At 39.0% G+C, this 21978-nt stretch overlaps 1 protein-coding gene across 1 annotated transcript in view; it reads right to left on the bottom strand.

Moving 5' to 3' along the window:
- The window catches only part of Pde4d (phosphodiesterase 4D), a gene marked incomplete in the record, with an annotated part of 449936 nt that extends 439938 nt beyond the window's left edge, over positions 1–9998 (bottom strand). The window contains 1 exon segment of the mRNA XM_029563417.1: positions 9740–9998. Coding sequence (XP_029419277.1) covers positions 9740–9864 — 125 coding nt within the window.
- Positions 9999–21978: the final 11980 nt, after the last annotated feature.

Genomic DNA, 21978 nt, shown 5'->3' with positions numbered 1-21978 from the left:
ATGCCTGTTTAAATTGGAGTACCCATAGAACTCAGGAGCTAGTAAGGAAGCATGGCAACAGGGACTTCAAGGGAGGATGAATAGAAGACAAGGTGGTATGAAGAAGGGAAAGAATAATGGATTAAGAAGGGTTAGATTGGGTGGGGGTTGGGAGGGTGGGTAGAGGAGGAAATAAGGGTGGGATACCTAGAACTTAAGACCTTGAAAATCCATACGGAAACTTAATGCCGTAGAAGTTTCTAAACACACACACACCACACACACACCACACACACCCTCACACACCACACACACACTACACACCCCCACACACCACACACACACCCACACACACCCCACACACCACACACACACACCCTGCACACCCCCACACACCACACACCCACTCACACCCCACAAACCATACACACCACACACACACCCCACACACCCACACATACCACACACCCACTCACACCCCACAAACCCCACACACCACACACACCCCACACACACACCACACACACCACACACCACACACACCACACACACACCCCACACACACACCACACACACACCACACACACACCACACACACCCCTACACACCACACGCACACCACACACACACCCCACACACCTCACACACACACACAGCACACACACACACACACACCATACACACACCACACACACAAACTCACAACACACACACACAACACACACACCCCCACACACCACAAACCCACTCACACCCCACAAACCCCAAACACCACACACACCACACACACACACACACACACCCCACACACATACCACACACCCACTCACACCCTACAAACCCCACACACCACACACACACACACCACACCACACACACCACACACCACACACACACCCTACACACACACCCCACACACCACACACACACCACACACACACCACACACACCCCACACACAGCACACACACAGCACACACACCACACACACACCACACACACACCACACCCCCCACACCCCACACCACACACACACACACACACCCCACACAACACACACCACACACAACACACACCACACACACACACCACACACATAACACACCCACACACACCACACACACAACACACACACACCCCACACCACACACACATACACACCTCACACCATACACACACACCCCACACTACACACCACACACACACACATCCCACACCACACACATACACACACACCCCACACACACCACATACACACCACACACACACCCCACACCACACACACACACACACACACACACACACACACAACTCAGGCCTTCTGCATAAATATTCTCCTGCTTAGCAAGAGCTGCCATCAGAGCCCTGGCTGCTTCCTCCCCATTCACTATTTCGTTTACCTTTGTCACAGTATGCAAAGGAAAGGTGACAGTAGAAGCTTTCTTTTTGCAGTTTAACTTTGTATAATAGTTCTGTTTGATACAGAAGTAGATCTATGAAAAACTGTTTAAATGCTTACCAAAGGAGGTTAAGTATTTAGGTACTTGGATATAAAAATGAACTAAAATGTGATGGTCCTTCCATGTGGCATCCCCCTCCTGTATCTCTGGTAAACAGTCTCTCCTGGCCCATTACTCTCTTTTCCATAGTGGAGAGTCTGCAGCTGTGTGATGGGTGAATGCTGAACACACAGGTTGACATTTATGACTTTTTATTAATCCCCAGAAGTTATGAATGGATTAGAAAATTGACCTCTTTTTTTGAGTTTACTTGGAAAATGTTATCTACTATTTAGTTTAAAAACATTGAAATAATTCTGTAAGACACAAAGAATATGTTTTTAAATTACATTGCCAATGAATAAATTAATAAATTAGATTATTTAATGTCTCTCTCCAAAATCAAATGTTTGAATCATTCAGCTATTTAAAAAGAGCAAGCCCACAGAGGGCGTGGTGCTAGATCCCGTTAGCCTCAGCTCTCAGGAGGCAGAAGCACAGAGATTGTATGATTGAGACCAGCCTGTTCCGCAAAATGAGTTCCAGGTCAGCCGGGGTTACAGGGAGACCCCGTCTCAAGGTGTTTTTAAAAAGAGCAGTCTATGCCTGCCTTATCCATTTTTTCCCCACTATACTCTTTCCTTCCTTCATTATGTGTCCAACATCATACCTTTTAGCTTAACATCCACAACAGGGATCATTCACAGGGTTCTCAGTGGGTCATGTTATTACTCATCCTTAGGCCTCATCATCCCCAGGGAAACATTCTCCAAGTAGTCAGTCTATGTTAAGTACATATTTATATACTCCTATGTGTATACAGAAGTGTGTGTGTGTGTGTGTGTGTGTGTGTGTGTGTGTGTGGCCCTGTTTCCTTTTGAGCAATTCTCAAAATTTCTATCAGATATCTTTTTCCCCAGATTTTAATGAAGTTGTCCTTGTTCGGATTTCAGACTACTTTCTTCTATGGGTCTTTTCCATTCCAATTTAAGTTGTGAGTTGTTGCCAATTCTTCCTAAAACAAGTGTTCCTGTCCTACTTACTGCTCTTAAAAGACAGAAAATGTACAAATTGGTATTTGTTATGATAATGTTATAGCAGACATATAAGAAATAAGAAACAGGCAGAGAAGGAGGCACTTTATTCTGGAGAGAGAAATGCAGGGGAAGACCGAAGGAAAATGATTTGCAGCATGAGCTTGTCTGGGGACTCACCAAAAAATGGAAAAAGAAGGAATCTCCAGGAAACAATTTAAGCATAGTCATTCTTTATACCTAAAATTCAAGGTGTGCATCAATGTCGAGGGCAATTTATAAGGATATAGAGAGTTGGAAGAAACACATCTTGCGTGGTTTGAACATGCCAGTAGTATAAAATGGAAGCAAATGATGATATTTTACAAAATGAATCTGTGGGCTAGAGCTAGGAAAAAGATGCTAGTAAATGGGCGAAATCAGCTATGAGGCTAGCCATTTCAGGTTAAGAAGGAATGAGGTTGTGATGGATGATGGCAGTGATGAGGATGATGACAAAGAGGGTGAGGTCAGGATGAGGAACGCACCTTAAACTGGGCATGGTGGCATGCACCTTTAATCCCAGCACGCTGGAGACAGAGGCAGGAAGATCTCTGCGATTGAGGCCAGCCTGATCTACATAGGAAGTTGCAGGCCAGCTGGGGCTACAGGGAGATACTGTCTCAAAACAACAAAAACAACAGCAACAAAAAAGAATGCACTTGCTCTCACAAACTGGGAGGATGGTGAGGCTGAGGGAAGATTGGCACATGGGACGACTTCAGTCTGTGGCATGGATTACTGAGGGCATGGGGACAAGGAGTGACCACTGGCAATTTTAGTTTCAGATGGATCAAGTGTGAGTAATCTAGGGAACAGAGGCAGATGAATATTCAGCTCTATCACTGAAGTCAGATTGAGGAACTAGAGATGTGCTTTCCAGTTAGAATGGCTACTGTCAATAGCTTTTTTCAGGAAGGACTGAAAGGAACCGTGATGGCATTTATAAAGTTTATTTAAATGAAAAGAAGAGTCATCAAAGAAACAATGTTCTCTTGTACCTGACACTCTTCCCCTTACACAGTTTGCTTTTTCTTGTTAGAGTGAGAGGGTTAGGATGAGAACATGTGCATGGCTCCCATGTTCAGTCAGGAGGCCCGTGCACCCAGACATGGGGGTAGTGGGCAATACTACAGCAAAACTGCACACTCTGGCCAACGTAATATTCATTACTTTCTGTGTAATTTTACCTAGTATTTTTCACTTCTCCTTGAAAAACAGACCAATATTTAGCATCTAGCTTTGAGCTACAAGGACGTATTTATCATGGACTCAGTCTTCTTTACTGAAATCTTAGTAGTGCCGCTACTGAAAATATATCAAGTTCTGAGAACACAATAGAGTTGTTAATTTAGACATACAGAAGACAAGACAGTTGGAATTATGGAATATCTTAGATTATTTAAGAATCAAAGTTGTTTTCTATTTTAAAATTTTATTTATTTTTATTTTATGTATATGATGAGTGTATTGCCTACGTGTATGTAAGTCCACTGGTGTCATGCAATGCCAACAGAGATCAAAAGAGACTATTGGATCCCCCGGAACTGAAGTTATGGATGATTGTTAGCTGACATGTCAGTACTGGGAACCAAACCTGGGTACTCTGCAAGAGCAGCCCTCCAGCCCCATGTTTTCTGTTTTAAACAGGATTAGAAAGCTGTGATTCATAGTGATCACAAAAAAAGATAAGAGGTACTATTTTTCATGAATTCGTAAACATAAAATTTTCTGGATATTAGTAAAGGTCTTCGGAGCTCTGAGTTTCTCCCTAGTCCAGCTTGTTTACAATCAAATCATTCTTTGTTGCAGCAAGCTTGTCTGTATATCACAAGATAGGCCTGCCTTTCTTTCTTGATAATATTAACCAACCAACTACACCCTGATTCCTGACAGTCAAATATATCCCTAGACTTTACAAATGTCCCTTGGGTTGGAGGGGGTAAAAATCACCCAGGTTTAGAACTACTGGTCACATGAATAGTTAATTTAATGCCCTCCCTCACAAAAATGAAACGTTGAACTAAGGCCTCTTTGAGTCCAAATTAAAATCATGTTTGACGAAAACTTGTTTACAATGTGCTCTTGTAAGTGAAAGCATTTTTCTGTACTCTGCGATGCCTCTCTGTTGCAGATCCAGTCACTGATTGAATCAGTTTCATGATTATGAAGTCACCAATTAATCGTGAATCGTTGTCCAGTTCACAGCTTCCTGCATAGTCATCCAGTAAATTATACTTTGCCATGGTTCGAAAGGTGCCTCTGCCAAAATCCGTTATCTTCAATCCGGTGCATAAAACGTGATTGTTTGACAGAGAGCCTTAAAGAGGTGACAAAGTCAGAATGAAGTTTTTGGAGTGTGCCCTGTTCTTAGATGATGTTCTTACAAGATCAATGTCTGTGGAAACCCAGACACCACATCAGCACGTGTGGAGGTGAAAGGATGAGAAGGTGCGGCAAGAACACTGTTACCCACAAGCCAACATGGGCGGGGCTCTAGGGATGAAACCTGCAGAACCTTTGACTTCCCACCCTCAGAACTAGGAAACAGCCTATAGTGTTTTCTTTTCCTAGCTCTGTCAAATGAACATACTCGCCGAGCAAATGAATAGCTTGATAATTGTAAGAAATCTAAGGACACAGCTTTGCGGGGCTGTTTGGCTACACTCAAACGCTGTATTGGTGCAGGTCTTCAAGGTCTTTGTACCCCGCTTTTCTCAGAAAAAAACAGGAAACCTACCCATAGGATTCAGCAAACGAGAGGCCAGAGGGTACATGATAGAAATGACATCATTAGTAAAGCAGATCCAAGAGCAGGGTGTGGGACCTCACCCACCAGCTGTTAGCCAGCCGTGTAGGTGTTAAGGTTGAACCTTAGCAATGGGGGGAGACACAGTACTAGGCTGGGTTGTAAATAGCACTGCCCTGGCACACCGCTGCTGTCCGTTCCCTCCAGGTGGGGTGCTGGCAGCTCTTGTCTTCATTTCTTCTCTTGCTCCTAGTGTTTATTTTCCCTTTCGATATTTCTTTAAAAATTGTGAATTTTTCAGTACAGCAAGACAAGCTGAACTGACGCTTTTATTTCACAATTTTTATTTATGACCTTATGAACTGTTGTGTTTATGTAACAGTTTTTTACAATTACAGTATAACTTTCCTCTTGAAATCCCCCCACCTCCACCCACAATGTTTTTTTCTCCCCTCATTTCAACACACACACACACACACACACACACACACACACACAAATTATAAATACAGAAATGTATTTCAGGTTGATTTGCTGACCTGATAAGAAAATGCAATACCACAATCACTTAGCATAGCAGTCTAAACCAGCACTCCATGAGGTCTGTATGAAAACACATAAAGGAAACTCGGTTGCTCCAGTGGAAAGAGCACAGGCAAAAGTTTTGCCAGATCATCCATCGGAAAATATATGGCATGTACTTTGTAATCAGTTATTCACTAAATCAAGATTGATGGTTTAACCTCTGGTGGGCTCTCTGCTGGATACTGGAGGCACACAGTGAACAGGAATCCACACACCCTCACAAACCCCAGTCAGGTAGTGTGAGGAAGGGGCCAAACATCCAATCTCTATGTGTTCAAATTAAAATACCAAAATTTTAGAAATTTAAAGAACGTTTCAATTCATGCAAGTTAAAAATAGAGATCTAGAATTCATAGAGACTACAAAAACACTTAAATATTTTAGAAATCACAAATACAGTGAACTATGATAATTCCAGATGGCAGGGCTGTCATTCTCTTTAACACTGAGCTTAATTAAGATTTAGTGGTTTAACTGCTTTGTTAATGTCTCTACTGCCACTCTTGAAATAAAAATGAACAGTATTAAATGACCATGTGGTCCTACTTCTAATGCAGCTGGTTTTTAAGTTGAAAATTATTTCCCAATGTTCCAGAACAAACACTCCCCTTTCAATAAGTCATTATTTTATAAGGATATGCCTGGATTTAAATTGAACTATATTTAAAATTTTTATATTAGATTCCATACTTCATTCCTCCCCATGGGCCAATCGATTTCAGTAAACAAACAAACAAGCAAAAAAATTTCTTTTATTCTCTCAATCTTATGCTTCATTGGGTAAAGGGAATAGCATATGGCTGTTTCTCTCTCTGTCTCTCTGCCTCTGCCTCTCTCTCTCTCTCCATCTTTCCCTTTCCCTTCTTACTCCTTTTTCTTTTCTTATTTTTATTTTATGTGTATGAGTGTATTGTTTGCATGTATGTGAGTGCACCCGTGTCGTGCAATGCCACGGAGGTCAGAAGAGGGTTTCGGATTCCCCTGAAACTGGAGGTAAGGAAGGTTCCAGGCTGCCATGTGGGTGCTGGGAATCAAACTTGGGTCTTCTGCAAGAGTGGTTAGTGCTCTTAACCACTGAGCCATCTCTCCAGCCCCTCCTTTTTCTTTTCTGAAGCAGGATCTTGCTACTTAGTCTTGGCTGGCCTTGAACTCACAGACTGACTTCAAACTCCTTGCAATCGTATCTCAGCCTCTCAAATGCTGGAATTATAGGAACAAATTCCTTCACCTGACCTTTTCACTTTTTCTAGAGAGTGTCTCATATAACCCTAGTCAGCCTCAAATTCACTATGTAGCCAAGGCTGGCTTGAGCCATTGATCTTGTAGCCTTTACCACCCAAGTGCTGGGATTGCAGGCATGTACCACTATGGTGATACTCCTCTTCTTTAAGTGGTTTTTCTTATCTTTCTTTACAAACCTCTTTCCCTTACTTCTGCATTCCCCTTCTTTCTTTCCTTCTCACATTTTTAAGTTAGAAAAGCAATTTCCTATCTACCAAAGCCTGTAATCATGACTATGTAAAAATAAATACAAAGGTGCTGTTTACTAAACTCAGAGGAACGCAGGCAAGCACCTTGAAACATGACCAGGCACCTTTGGGTAGATTTCAGTGAGTCTGGGGTGATGGAGCACCACCATGTCAGGTGTATTATTTTCTCAACAATTTTTAAAATTTGAGGTTTAAAAACATAACTAGCCAGGCATGGTAGTGGACACCTCTAGTCCCAGCACTTGAGAGGCAGAGGCAGGTGGATCTCTGAGATCGAGGACAGCCTGGTCTACACAGGGAGTTCCAGGTCAGCTGAGGCTACTGGGAGACCCTGTCTCAAAAGATAAAAAAACAGAAACAACAAAGAAAAACCTTGTAACTTAAAAATAAATAGCTATGAATGAAAAGTCCAGTGATTTGGGTGTTCTTTTAGTCATTCAACTACATTCCACGTACTGCTGTCATAGCAGCCTTGAGATATTCACAGTGCCATGGAATAGAAGTATTAGAACAATTAGTTACACATTTGTTACACAAAAGTCATCTACTTGATTCATTTACTGGGTAAAAGTAAAGTTGGGTTTAGTATTTTATTTTCTTTTACTTACAAATTCAAGGTTTTGTGCTACAAAATATATTATAAATGCCTTTAAAAATCCTTACTTGTGGAGGCTGGAGAGACGGCTCAGAGGTTAAGAGCACTGACTGCTCTTGCAGAGGACCCGGGTTCGATTCCCAGCACCCACATGGCAGTTATGAACTATCCTTAACTCCAGTTCCAGGGGAATCCGAAGCCCTCTTCTGACCTCCGTGGCATTGCATGACATGGGTGCACTCACATACATGCAGGCAATACACTCATAAACATAAAATTAAAATAATAAAATATTTTTTAAAATCCTTACTTGTAAAAACACACTGTAATGTTTAATTTCTAAACTGGTTGAAAACTTTGAAATGTCCTGTATATCTCCAAATGTACGTCAGCTTACATAAAAACATAATTCAGCTGACTTATGTGGAAAGGTGATTATTTTTAAGCAGAAAAAGGATAAAGTATCACAGGTGTAACGTTTACAGTTGACTCTGACAGCTTGTTGGGTTTGTATTCTCACTCCTGGATTAAACATAGTGTGGGGCACCCGGCAGCCACTGAACCAAGCTGGGGTCTCAGGACACAGGGGAGTATAATGGCCCACTGTAAAGTTAGATGGCTCTGGAACTGTGCAGGAGCGTCTTCAAATTCTGAGGAAACAATATTGCTCCTTACTGAAGTCAAAAAGCTCACTCTCATGGGGGAAGATGCTCTAACTGAAAAACAAAGTCTAAGGATTTCTGAAGGTTTGGAAAGTTTAAAAGAAAATCACTTAATTGTCTGAATGCTACTTTACATTTATACTATGGTTAAATCTAGTCCACTGTCTGCTGTGTGAGTTGCGTCTATGTGCGCATAATCAGAAAAAGGCAGGCAGAAGGGCGGGATGGTAACGATAGTCTCCATGTACAATACACTGCCTTTCAAAGTTTACATTTTTATTCTGGGAATTCATAAAATTGGGGAGCACTAGCCTGTTCACAGAGAGAATGGAACACCTTTGTCCAAATCTTTCTAGCTCATTGTTAAATGCTGAATAAAATGACATTACTTAAAACAAAAGTCAAGGGAAGACTTCTGCACACATTAGTTACACGTATCTGTCCTGACACTGCCCTGGAGGTGCTGGAGGCTACTGAGTCCAGCGAGCATGCATTCCCCTGTGCCTGGAATGAAAATACTGAACTCAACTTTGAAACTACACAGTACAAGTTTGCCTGTGGGGCTGGGAGGGGAGGGGTGAAGAGTATGAGTTAACAGAATTCTGGAACATTCGTCTAGAAATTCCAATTTCTTGATGGGAAAAATCCATTGTCCTTTATTGGGTTGATCACATAAAAATGAATGCTTCCTACAGAATAACACATTTATTGCTGCATATTAGTATTGTGAGTTCTTATCATATCAGATTGTGAACTCTTGGGCATCTGGTAGGTGTTGCTAATAAACATATCCATAATTTGATTAAATCCTCTTTCAAACTGTCATCATGGATGATTCCAGTGGTAATATTAGCATTAACAATCTTTCACATTCTGAAAATCTACAGACCTTGAAACCACATTAGCTTTTGCGAAACAGCTAAACTAATAATATTTGTCAGCTTCCCTTTCAGGTTAATTTTTTCCCAACTACCCTAGAAATGCTGAATTTAACAACTAACCCCTCGCCCTAACCCCTCCCAGTTCAGCCGATCTCCGAAGCAGTAACCAAAGGGTAACAAACACATTTTCACTGACAAAACAACTAGAGGAAAGGAAAGTTATTTACCGTCTCCTTTGTGGCTTAATATCAATTGGCTTGTTGATTGCGTAAGGCGATCCATGAACATAAGCGCTTCGGAATCTAGCCACCTTCCCCAGAGTTAGGTGATCACAGCTGGTTGGCAGGCTCATTGTATCCAAAGTCAGGAAGTAAAAGCAAATCCTAGCAGTCAGCCCAGCATTCCTGGGAAGGCTGGAAAGAGTGTGTCAGATAATGGATTTCAGCCATATGCTGCACTGATTGCCGAGTGAATGCTGCTTTTCTCCAAAAGCAAATGTGTGTCTCTCCGAGGCTACATGCTCTATCTACCTTGTTTCTGTTCATAGATACGGAAACTTGTTGCTCATTTCTAATTGGAGTTGTGCTCTGGCCACTTATTGGCTGAGCAGATGAAGGGGGAAATCTGTAGCTTCACAAAAGTCTGTTTTCACACAGACCCAACCTCTGAGGAGGCTGCGAGGTTTAAGGCAGTTTCAGCTAATATCTAAAAGGACGGGAACCTAATGCAATAGTGATTGAATAACCAGCTATTTGCCTATTCTCCAAGCAGGCATGTGATACAAAGGTAATCAATTTGTAATCAATTATTTGCTGAATCTTTCTAAACTGATTGTCAGAACTTAGGAAATGGGATGGATTCATAAAAATAATTGTGGTTGGTCACAAAACTATGGGCTCTCCTAAATAAATGACTGTACACGATGGAAGTGAACTCAGCCTCCTGGGGTCATAAAAATTGGAAGCAAAGGTCCTTGTGTGACAATACTCTGACTGATACTGATTCTTTTTCCCCTCATTAGAAAGCATCAGAAATGTTGCCTCTATCTGCTCTTTGGATGAAGAACTACTGAAAAATTAATAATAATATCCTTACTAATTCAAAGCTATGAAAGACAAGTTGGAAAAATTAAACATTACAAACATTTCTATCCAAGACATTGGAGTCTCAGAGAAAAGTTACAACTTTAATTAGCCCACAGTTTTTAAGAGCCTTCTCTCCATCTTCTCTGGTCATAGCAATAGAACCCCTCAGGTCCTTGTGTGTAGCTCAAGACAGCAGGTGTAGAGTACTGGGTATTTTAGTTGTAAAATGATTTCTTGCTGAGTGTGGTGGCACCTATTTGCTCTCCCATTTCTCCAGAGGCTGAGGCAGGATTGTGAGTTTGAGGCTAGCCTCAGCTATGTAGCAAGGATTTGAATAGGCACAAACAAATTTTCTAATTTTAATTTTTAAAGAATTTGCCATTATTATTATTATTATTATTATTGTGTGTGTGTGTGTGTGTGTGTGTGTGTGAATGAATGTGCTATGGTATGCAAGTGGAGGTCAGAAAAGTGTTGGGATTTGGTTCTCTCCTTTCATAGTGAGATCTGCAGACTGAACTCAGGTTGTCATGTTTTCAAGGAAAGCATTTTAATCTGTGAGGCATCCTGGTGGCCCTACATAAATAATTTATTTAAGAGTCTAGGAACCAGGGCAAACAAAGCATATTTAAAGAAAGTTATATAATTTTTAATGTGGTGGCCAAATTCAGACACTGCTTTTAAACAGTAGGTATCATTTAAGTTCAGAAATTTTAATTTTAAATGTAGATATTTTCCATTTGAAAATAAATATTTTTATCCACTTTAAAAAAAATCTATTCTGAATTATAAAATGATAAAATAGGAATTTTAGATTTATTTATTTATTTATTTATTTATTTATTTATTTATTTATTTAGACAAGATCTCCCTGTTGCCCCAGGGGTTGGAACTCACTATATAGACCAGGTTGGCCTCAATTTCAGATTCCCCTGCCTCCGCCTTCCAAGCGTTAAGATTAAAGGTGTGTGCTACAATACCTGACCCAGTGTAGATTTTTTTAAGTGATGTATCTCCTGTCGCTGCCCAGGTAACCCTGAACTTCTAGACTCTGAATATTCTTTTGCCTCATCCTCTCAAGTTTCAGGGATTATAAGCAGGTATCATCATGCCTGACCAAACTCATTGTAACATATCAGATTATACAGGGTTACATAAAAATCTTCCTTTTTTTTTTACATTAATGACATTTAAAAAGTTTATCCTAACATATATATGCATATATATGTATAAATGGGCATATAAACTTAGCACACAAACATATCAATATATTATAGTCATTCCTTTAAGTAAACTTGGATCATGCTACACATAATCTGTAAATAATTTTGTGCCTAAAAGAATATCATGGACAATTTTATAGTCAATATATGAAGATTTAGTGAGTGTTTTTTAATGGTTACATGAGGGCTCACAACATGGCTGACCAACATTTCTTCAACTAGTCCTTTTCTTTTTCTCCCTGTCGGTTCAGTTGGTCTGGAACACACTATGTAAAGCAGGCTGGCCTTGAACTCATAGGGATCTACCTGCCTCTGCCTCCTGAGTGCTGGGATTAAAGGCATATGCCACCATGCCTGGCTCAACTAGTCCTTTTAATGAACCTATAATTTTGGCTTCTATGAATAAGACACACACACACACACACACACACACACACACATACACACACGTATGCTGATAGGATCTTTCATTTCTGAAAATGGGTTGCTAGATTATAAAGCTCATGTATTTTTAAATGGCTTATAGTAGTTCACACTCCATAAGTCATGGAAGCAGATGTCAATTTTCCCATATTCCACCAAACGCTGTTTACTGCTATCCAAGTCTCTTTCTTTCTTTATATTTCTTGGGAGATAGATACGTTGATAAAGTGCTAGGCAAGCATGAGGACCTGAGTTTTATTACTCACACTCACATATAAAACCAGGTACGGTGGCAGGTACTTGGGATCCCAAAGTCAGGGAAGAAAAGGCAAATCCTTGGACCTTGTCGGCCAGTTAGCCTATCCTAATCGATGAGTCTCAATTCCAGTAAGAAATTATGTCTCTAAAAATAAGATTGATGGCTCCTGAAGAAGGAGAGCTGAGGCTGACCTCTTGCCTCCACATATAGGAGCACATAGATCAATGTGAACACTCACATATACACAGAATGTACACATATAAATGTGACAAAATACACATGACATAAAAATGAGGAAATTAATTTCCCTAATGTATAGTAACTTCATACAACTCCTTGCTAAAGTCAAACCAACCCTTAGTAAAGTGTTTACAAAGGTAAGAACAGGCTACCTGAACTGAAAGCCTAAGGCATAAATTATTAAGGCTTTGTACAAGTTTGTAAAGGCAGAAGTCTAGAGTCTCATCAAATAAGAGACTTCCCCAAGCAGAGCATAGTTCTAATAATCTTTGTTTAATTTGTGTAATTGGGAAGAGATTAAATATAGCGGGAGTTCCCACTATATTTTCATGTTTTCAATCTTCAACATATTTTCTTAATCAGAATAACCTTGCAAAACTAAGGCAGCATCACTAATTGTATAATATGGAGGTCGTGCCTAATGGTGCACAATGTTGAGACATATGACTCTACAGTTTACAGTTCTTCAGTTTCAGAGGCTCTTTTTGCCTACACTTCCATTTCAGAATCCTAAGAACAAAAGCACGAGAAAACAAGATTAATTTGGGAGTGTTGCATAGTAGCAGAGAACAAATTTCACATGAAAATCCCCCCTAAGGAATATGAATCAAGAACTAAAGAGTAAGATACGAAACTCCATGGAAGAGAATGTGTAAAATTCTTAACAGGGACAGTTTTGCTTGTACCTGGGCAATGGTTTACTAAAAGCCAGACATGGACTTCTGGGGATTACTTGTACTTAAACTAGGATGAGAAAGGATTACTGTTAAGATCAACCTGCCAAGAATTCAGTCTGTAAAAACTACGGCTGGTAGGCAGGTAGTGGCCTGGAGGGGAGAATACATTGCTCTTGTTTTTGATAACTCCCTGTCTATGGGAATGGACAGAGGTAGTTAGACACTTGACCTTTGAAAAACTGAAAACACCCTGGAGAATTTAGTTTCATCTAAAGACGAAAACCGTAATCTGAGCAGGCTCATGTCAAAACCAAAATTCAACTCTCACCAACAAGGCTCACCTGTCTATGTTTGTATGGTTTTGCTTACTGTGATTTCCAGAACAGCCAGGCATTGAGCCCTACACAAATCCCATTCAGCACACCATTAGCATGAACTCTTGAGAACACCCAGACAAAGGGGGAAATCACACAGGGGTACCTGGAACATCAATTGCCTTTGGTATATTAAGCTCTGTGATGCTGGAAATGCCCAGCATGGAAACTAACACAATTGCCAACAAATAGCAAGTTCAGGCCTCAGGATTTCCCTTCTTAATAACTACCATAGTATTACTAAAGAAGATTTTTTTGGCCTTTAGCCTGGCATGAGTTTGACAATTGGAAAAGCTAGAGGAAATTCTTTAGGATAACAGGAAATCGTCTGTTCATGAGTACAACAGGGCACAACAACCAGTTGAAGAATTTCCCCTGGGCAGTAACTTGGAAGGACTCCCCAGATCCTGCCCACTAAGAAGGAGCTGTAAACTCAAATTATCCTTCAACTTCCTGGGCTGTTCTTGGTCCTGGCCTCCACATTTCCTGGACAAGGCAACCAAGTAGAGGCTTCTGATGTGAGCTGAACCCCCCCCCACACACATCTTTATCCTGAGTCCATATGAAGTGCTGAGAAAATTTCACTTGCTGGTCTTCCCGTTCTCTCCCTTAGCATTTATAATTTAACTCCTATTGACTCATTATCTCCATATTCTCTCTCCCTCCATACATATCTCTTTATATTTTCTAGCACCACCACCATTTAGCAGATCATCTGACCACTGGTAATAGGTCTTTTGTTACAGATGTAAATAACATTAGCAATAACAATACTAATGGTAGATAGCTGACAGTTGACACTGATCAGATTCTTCCTGGATTCTAGATGCTGTTATTATAAGAAATTAAGCCATGTAATTCTTATAACATATGAGTTTGGGCACTATTGTCATGTTTATTTTTCATAATGTATTTAGATACATACCTTGAGTCACAATGAATGTGGGTTGATAGAGCCAGAGTTAGGAATTGGTTCATCTGACTACAGAGATCAGATGTGTTGCCTGTGTAAACCCTGTACTTTCTTCTTCATGGCAGTAAGGTTTCTTGGGAACAGAAGTTCTGCCTGATTGGTCAGATACGGCAAACCAAACTTAAAAAGTGTCTATGTTCCAAAAATTTGCTTAACTCATCCCTTAATTTGCTTCTCAGTTACTCCACCAAGTTAAAAATGTTAACTATTGAAACACATTGAAAGTAGCATAGGTCCAGCACTTATCATTTGTGAGCAAACAGGACTCTATTGTTAACAAGAATCCACTGGAATACAAAAGCAATGTCTTCTTAGGGACCTAGGGGTGAATATGGATTTTAACTAGAAGTAAGAGTCATCTGATTGTCTTGTAACTGAAAGCTTCAGTTCAATAAATAAAAATGACTAGACTAGTTATTGTTATTTTTATAAGCATGGTATCCTGTTCTGTGTTTTTGAACTGCATTATCTTATTTACAATTTGTTAGTTAGTGAATCTTCTAGGAATGATCAGCTACTTATGGTCATGCATTAGGATTTTCTGGTAGTCTACTTCATAAATACTGCAGTCATACTTCGTATATGTACATAGTGGCTCACTCAGGCAGAAATATTATGAGTCTAGATGAAGATTTAACAGCCGTGAAAGTTAGTGTTTCCAAAAAAAAAAAAAAAAAAAAAAAGGATGTAAGTTATCTTATTTTCTACTGGGAAAAATTAGAATTAAAGAATGTAAAGGCCTATAAGTCAGCAAGTCTATAAGCCTAATGAAATATCATAAGAAGGATAACTAGTTAAATCAATGACTTCATTTTCCTAAGATGGTCATTTTAGATGAGTCACCCAGGGCTTCTCATCATCTCTACATTTTGTTCTCAACCTAACGAAGTTCATCTTGAAAAAAAATTCTTTTAAATCATTTTAATAATTCCAGTTCCTCAAAAGCCCAGCCAAGAAATGATGCAATAAAGATAAGTTTATTAAGCCTACTGAAGTTGGTAGAAGACAGTTTGTACAAAGTCCTAAAAGCTTTGAAGAAGAAGTTCATGAAGCAAGCAGTTAAAATATTCTGTTTGTGGATCTGTTGAACACCGGGACAGTAAAGAAGTCCTGTGACAATTATCTTTGACTGGGACAAGAAAATACGTTGTCTTTTATTCTCTCATAAAAAAACCATAAATACTAGTAGTCTTATCTCAACAAACTACTACACATCCAAAGTTTAGGCTGAAATAACACAATCGGCTGAAGAGACTGATGCTCATTCATTAAAGTTTCAAATAGGCCCATATAATCCAGATCTCCCAGTTGGCTACCAGCTATTTGAATGTTAAATCGAGTGACATTTTGCTTTAGAATGTATGGAAATGGAAACAAATGGGCTTAATATACACAACAGGCCTCGAGAACACGACTCCTTTGACAGATGTCCTACGCTACTGCCCACACTTTCATACATAAAAAGCACAGCATTCGCCAAGATGGGAAATGTTGCCAATGTTCACTTGCAAAAGAATTTCCTATACTAGGAGCTGGTGAAAAGAACTGAAATTCTTTAAGTTTGTCTCCAAATAACCAAATGTCTTGTTTCATAAAAATCACAAGATGGGAAATCATCAACCTTTAAGTTCATTCTCTGTCGACGAGCTGCTTGAGCAAAGAGGGGGTGTTTTGGCCAACATGGCTCTATATTTGGTTGCCAGATGATCTTTTAAAATCCCTCAATTTGTTCTACTGCAGTTAGTCCATCAGCATTAGTTCAGCATGTATTTTGTGTACATACCAATAGATGACCGGATGTCTAGCTAGGAAATATATATATATATATATGCACATAAATAGCTCATTTCATATCTAACTGAATGATTCCAAAGAGAAATTATTTGAATTGATAGAGTTTTGAGATAAGAATAAAAATTGGTGCAGCACAATGAATCTATTTGAAGATTAATTTTACTTTTAAGCTCACATTGAGCCTACTGTATCATTTACTCCCTTATTTTATAATTTTAATCATCTTTTATCTGGAATGGATTATACCAGGTGGGCAGATCCACACCTTATTTGTCTCTAAATATGCCACAATTCTCAATAATTGCTCCGCACATAGTGTTATGGAGCACATTTCTCTGCATGATATTGGTGCTCAATGGAATTTGTTGCAAAAGACATAGTTTATCATCACTGACTTTAAAGGAAGGAAGCTTCCTTCCAGGTTGCCTGACTAGTATATGGCTGTTGTGCTGGAAACTATTCAACAGTGTCTCCTTTCACTCTCAGGAGCATCACTGTGTGGATTTTTAATTACCTGGTTATCACCTGTCTTTGGAAGTACACACTACAAGGCTGAATTAGCTACTTGGATGACCAGTTCAGAAGCAAAGGCTAAGTTTTATCCATCATTCCTACTCCCAGTACTGAGGACCGAAGACAAAGTAATAGACAACAGGAAAATTAATGATAAACTAAGTGAGATTGAACAAGTCCAAACAAACACATGTGGAGGAGGAATTTTCATAGACAGTATACAGTCAAATACTGACTTAGATGTCCTCTAAATTTATATTATACAAAAATTATTTCCTTGCATTAAAATCCACATAGCAGGGGATATTGCTCTTGTCAAATATTTTTTAGATGCTTGAGTTCACTCAATATAGTTCATGAGATATTTGTAATAGAAAGAGAGGTCATGAATGAGGATGTTGGTTTCATAGAAAAATGAATTTTGTTTACAACCCTGTACTGTCACAAAAGGCTTAGATAGCCACGGGGGAGAAATTATGTCCTTCTAGTATTTGATTCCATGAAACAAATATTTGTAAAGTTAGTGGTGGGCCTTCAGTAGCAAACAGACAGACAGACAGTCCTGCTTTTATGGGACTGATCTAAAAGACATGGGACAGGTACATGTTAGTAGGTGCATGAGAGGCGATAACAGATATATAGAAAATGAAGCAAGGAATGGTCACAGGATCTCAGTGATGAAGACAAGCATGGAGACTGCTTCCCTCACCGCCATGACCCAAGGACTGGGGGATGAGGAAGAATGACTTACAGATGAGATTTCCTATGGTGACTCACTCAAATATGGGTAAAGAGGTTACAAAGGGGAGAAAACAGGTGTAGGACTGAGCACTGCTCAGGACAGTACTTACCAGATGGATAAGTGAGTGAACACATGGATGCTTTCAACTTGTTAGGTGTGATCCCCAAATGGTAAATCTGTCACCTTAAGTGAAATATTTTCAATGACCTGGAAATTACCCACTATGAAGATTTTACATCCCTCTTAATAGAAGAGAGCCATTTTTTTTCTGGCATGATTCATTCCTTAGTTAATGTACTATTTCTGTGTCAGTCGTTAGATAATTTGATATAAGTATCTGTGATTTAGCAGATGCTTAGATAGTTTTCCTATAAATTTGATTAAAAATCAGGTAGGAGAGAACATAAAGGCAATTATAGAAAATCTAAATGAAGAGTAAATCAGTTTTAAGTAGTATAAGCTGTTCTTAGCTACCTTCCTTATCGAAGAAAAGAGATTGGTACTAAACTTTTAAACAGCTTTAAAATTAAAAAAAAAAAAATTCTTATTCCTCTCAGAGAAAGCATAGGTTATAAATTCATGGACTAGTTTCTACCAATAACAATTATAGCTAAAATGTCTATCGAGTATTTACTTGGAGTCATCAAATGCTATGCTAAGAATTTTTCACTCTAAGTTAAAAGGTCTGTTGAAAGTGTTGCCTTCCCCTAAGATGAAAAGGCTCTACAGAGGAAGACAAGCATCTGTCCTTGACACATGAACAACTTGCTGCATGGAACTCCATCAAAAATCATGTGTACCAAACTGACTTTCATTATCACTGTACTACTACTAAATCCTAGACCTTAGAGCCCTGTGATTATCTAAAGAGAGCTCCATTCTCTGGCTTTTGTGGACCTCATAGTCTCAACTATTTAAAAAAAATATTTATTTCCTTAATATACTAATACTATATTTGAACTCTATATTGCTGCTGAACATTTTTTTTTTAAGGACAGGGCCTTTTATAGACCCAGGCCAGTGTTGAACTCACTTGCTAAGTAGCCAAGGACAATCATGAAATGCTGCTCTTCCTGTCTCCACTTCCTGAGTACTGGGATTAGAGGTGCACATCATCACACCTAGTGTATACAGAACAGCAGAAGGAATCAAACCTAGGGCTTTCAGTCACACTATCGGAGTGCTCCACCAACTGAACTGCTTCCCCAGCCCATGCCTCAACACTTTTCAATGCTGCTAATGTGGCATGATTTCCATAGGTTTCATTAATGTGCTTTTGGAAAGACTCCTGTTGTTGGTTTCTCCTAAAGCATGCTGTTTGAACTTAATCCAATATCCTATGTGAGATATGACTCTTACAGGGCAGGAGGAGAAAGAATCAGCTTCCATTTTCTGTTCACATTGATGAATGCGTCTTATTGCAGTATCTTCAACATATTCTTAATTCAGATTAAGTGTAAACTTGAAATCTTGGTTACCTTTATTAGCATCCGTTGGCTGTTGATTCTGACTTTCCATTGTTGTATATTCACTGTCCCTTTCAAGTTCATGTTGCTGTGTTTGCCCGATTGGATGAATGATTGACCAACTATCCAGACAAATATTTCATTTACTCAGTATTCTTTCTGTATATTGTTCAGCCCTATCCCATTATCCACAAACTACAAGAGACTTTAAAATACCTTACACAAATAAAAACATCTGACTTCTACAGTGTTTCCTAATTTATCAGACAAGTGAAATAATGTGTGAGTTTTGTATATTAGGAGATGCCAGTAACAAAGGGCTTTGGGATTATATGTTTTTCATTAATGTGACTGAAAGCTTTGTGAGAGAAAATAGAAATGATAGAATTTGGGAGAAAATTCAGATGTGAAATTTGATTTTATAGTATGAAAAATCAGTTTGTCTGAGACTAAGATGGCAGTATAACTAGTGGAGACATCAAATAGCAAAATCAAATTATAGAATGAAAATGTGGTTTGTAGCCAGGCCTGGTGCACAGGTCTGTAATCATAGGAACTTAAAAGGCTGAGGGAAAAAGATGGCAAGTTCAAGACCTACCTGGGCTATTGAGTAGATTTTGGTAAGCCAGGGAAACTTAACCAGACTGAGTCCCAAAATAAAATTCCATACACACACACACACACACACACACACACACACACACACACATGCACATATATATCCTAGTCAATTCCAGTACTCAGGAAGTGAGATACATATATATATGTATCTCACTTCCTGAGTACTGGAATTGACTAGGATATATATGTGCATGTGTGTGTGTGTGTGTGTGTGTGTGTGTGTGTATATATTTTTTATATATTCATGTTTTTTATATATGTATACATATGTTTTTTAAGGCTAGATACATATATATCTCAGTGGTAGAATGCTTGCTTAGTATGCCCCAGGCTTTAGATTTAATCCACAAGTGCTCCCCTCCCCCCAAATATATGTATAATTATCCAATATCAAATGTATATGATTAGATAAGTTGATGACGAATCAGCAAGTTAGCAGCTTTGCTATTAAGGAAGGAGACTTGGTATCAGCCAAGTCTCTGAATCTATTCCTATCAGCCTCATTAGGCAAACAAGACCCAATATTCAGTGGGAAGAGTGACTGACATTATTCAAAGGCAAACGTAATGTCCTGGGACCAATGTTTAAATAAATGGTGCCTTTTGTCTAGAAGACAGGATTGATTTAATGACCTGTTTTAGAGACTTTACGAGAATAATGATGTCTACTACCTTCTATCCTCTCTTAGGAAAGAAAATAAAAACCTGTTATTTTTAAAAGAAATAGAGGAAGATACATGCAGCAACCTAAGATAACCTTACATTAGGGGGCTGGTGTGCAAGGGAAGTTTATTGAGGAAACCTGCTAGACATACTCAAGGGCTGGCCCCTGTGCACCTGCTTGCCATAAAGTTTCACATAGGAATAGCTCAGATGTAGGAAAATCAAACTATGCACATGGATTACACATGTGTAATCATTGGCCCATAGCATCTTGAACATGTGCTATCAGAAGAGGCATTTAAAAAAAATATTTCCTCACTATTTTACACCATTGAAAATCAATCACCTGATCATCATTTTGCCCTTGCAAAACCCCATTTGGAGAGGCACAGAAGAGAATCAAATGGATTCTACTATAATCACAAAGTATATACTATTTTTGGAGAGAAAAAAAGGCTTCAAAACACGAATAAATTTTCAGTGAATATGAAACAGTATGTAGTTTGTGGTTCTGACACGAAGTGTTGTAAGAGCTCAGGGAAAATCAATACTCCCCCTGAGGTAACCTCATTCCGTTTACATAGACATGCCTGTGCTGTATCATTCTGGGCCAAAAACAGAATCCCTAAACTGAAATTGATCACATGGCCTTTAGGATATAAATGACAAATTTGATCATTTCTCCTAACATCTGACACAAAGAAAAGGCAGCACATTTTATTCCAAAGACATATGTAACGTTACTTTCACTGACAGCATATGTGTGCATTTACTTTTTATTTCTTTAAAAGAAATAAAAGAATTCCTGAGCTGCATGTTCCATTTAGGAAATGCATACTCTCTATTGTTCTCCTTTCAAATACCGGAAAATCAATGGTGTAATTACGTGGAGAAAGAAAAGGCTAGGTCATCTGAATTACCAATGTCATTGCTATTATGAGCAGCAGAGTCCTGTATCTAGAATTTATTTAACATGTTTATTTGGCTATCTCAGACTATGTTAATACTCAAAGGAACAGATGGTACAAGCATATTTTAAATTATTCAATGAAGTATGCTTTCTAAACCACAAATGTGTATTGGTGGAGTGGATACATTCAGCACTTAACCTTTGCTTATGTTTTTGCCCTCCCATATTCTAAAGGAATAATTCTAGTCAATGAAGAATTATCCATTCCTTTCTTCTCATTTTTTAGGCACAGCAATGATAGAAAAACAGAAATGGGGGAAATCATCATATTTGTTTGTAGAGTAAGACAAAATACAGGGACAGAAGAAGAGAGAAAATATTCTTAGGTGCTACAGGAGGAAAAATATTGAGGACGAAGTCTTTTCTTAATAAGCTATGAAGGCTGAAGTATTTGGCATCAAATAGGAATGCTTCTAAACCCACTCTCCAGTGACTTTCTGTAGT

The sequence above is a fragment of the Nannospalax galili genome, unplaced genomic scaffold, assembly GCF_000622305.1.
Source record: "Nannospalax galili isolate Female #2095 unplaced genomic scaffold, S.galili_v1.0 scaffold1016, whole genome shotgun sequence".
NCBI classification, from domain to species: domain Eukaryota; kingdom Metazoa; phylum Chordata; class Mammalia; order Rodentia; family Spalacidae; genus Nannospalax; species Nannospalax galili.
Note: the sequence above shows the minus strand (reverse complement) of the source record. Positions and strands in the feature narration are given on the sequence as shown.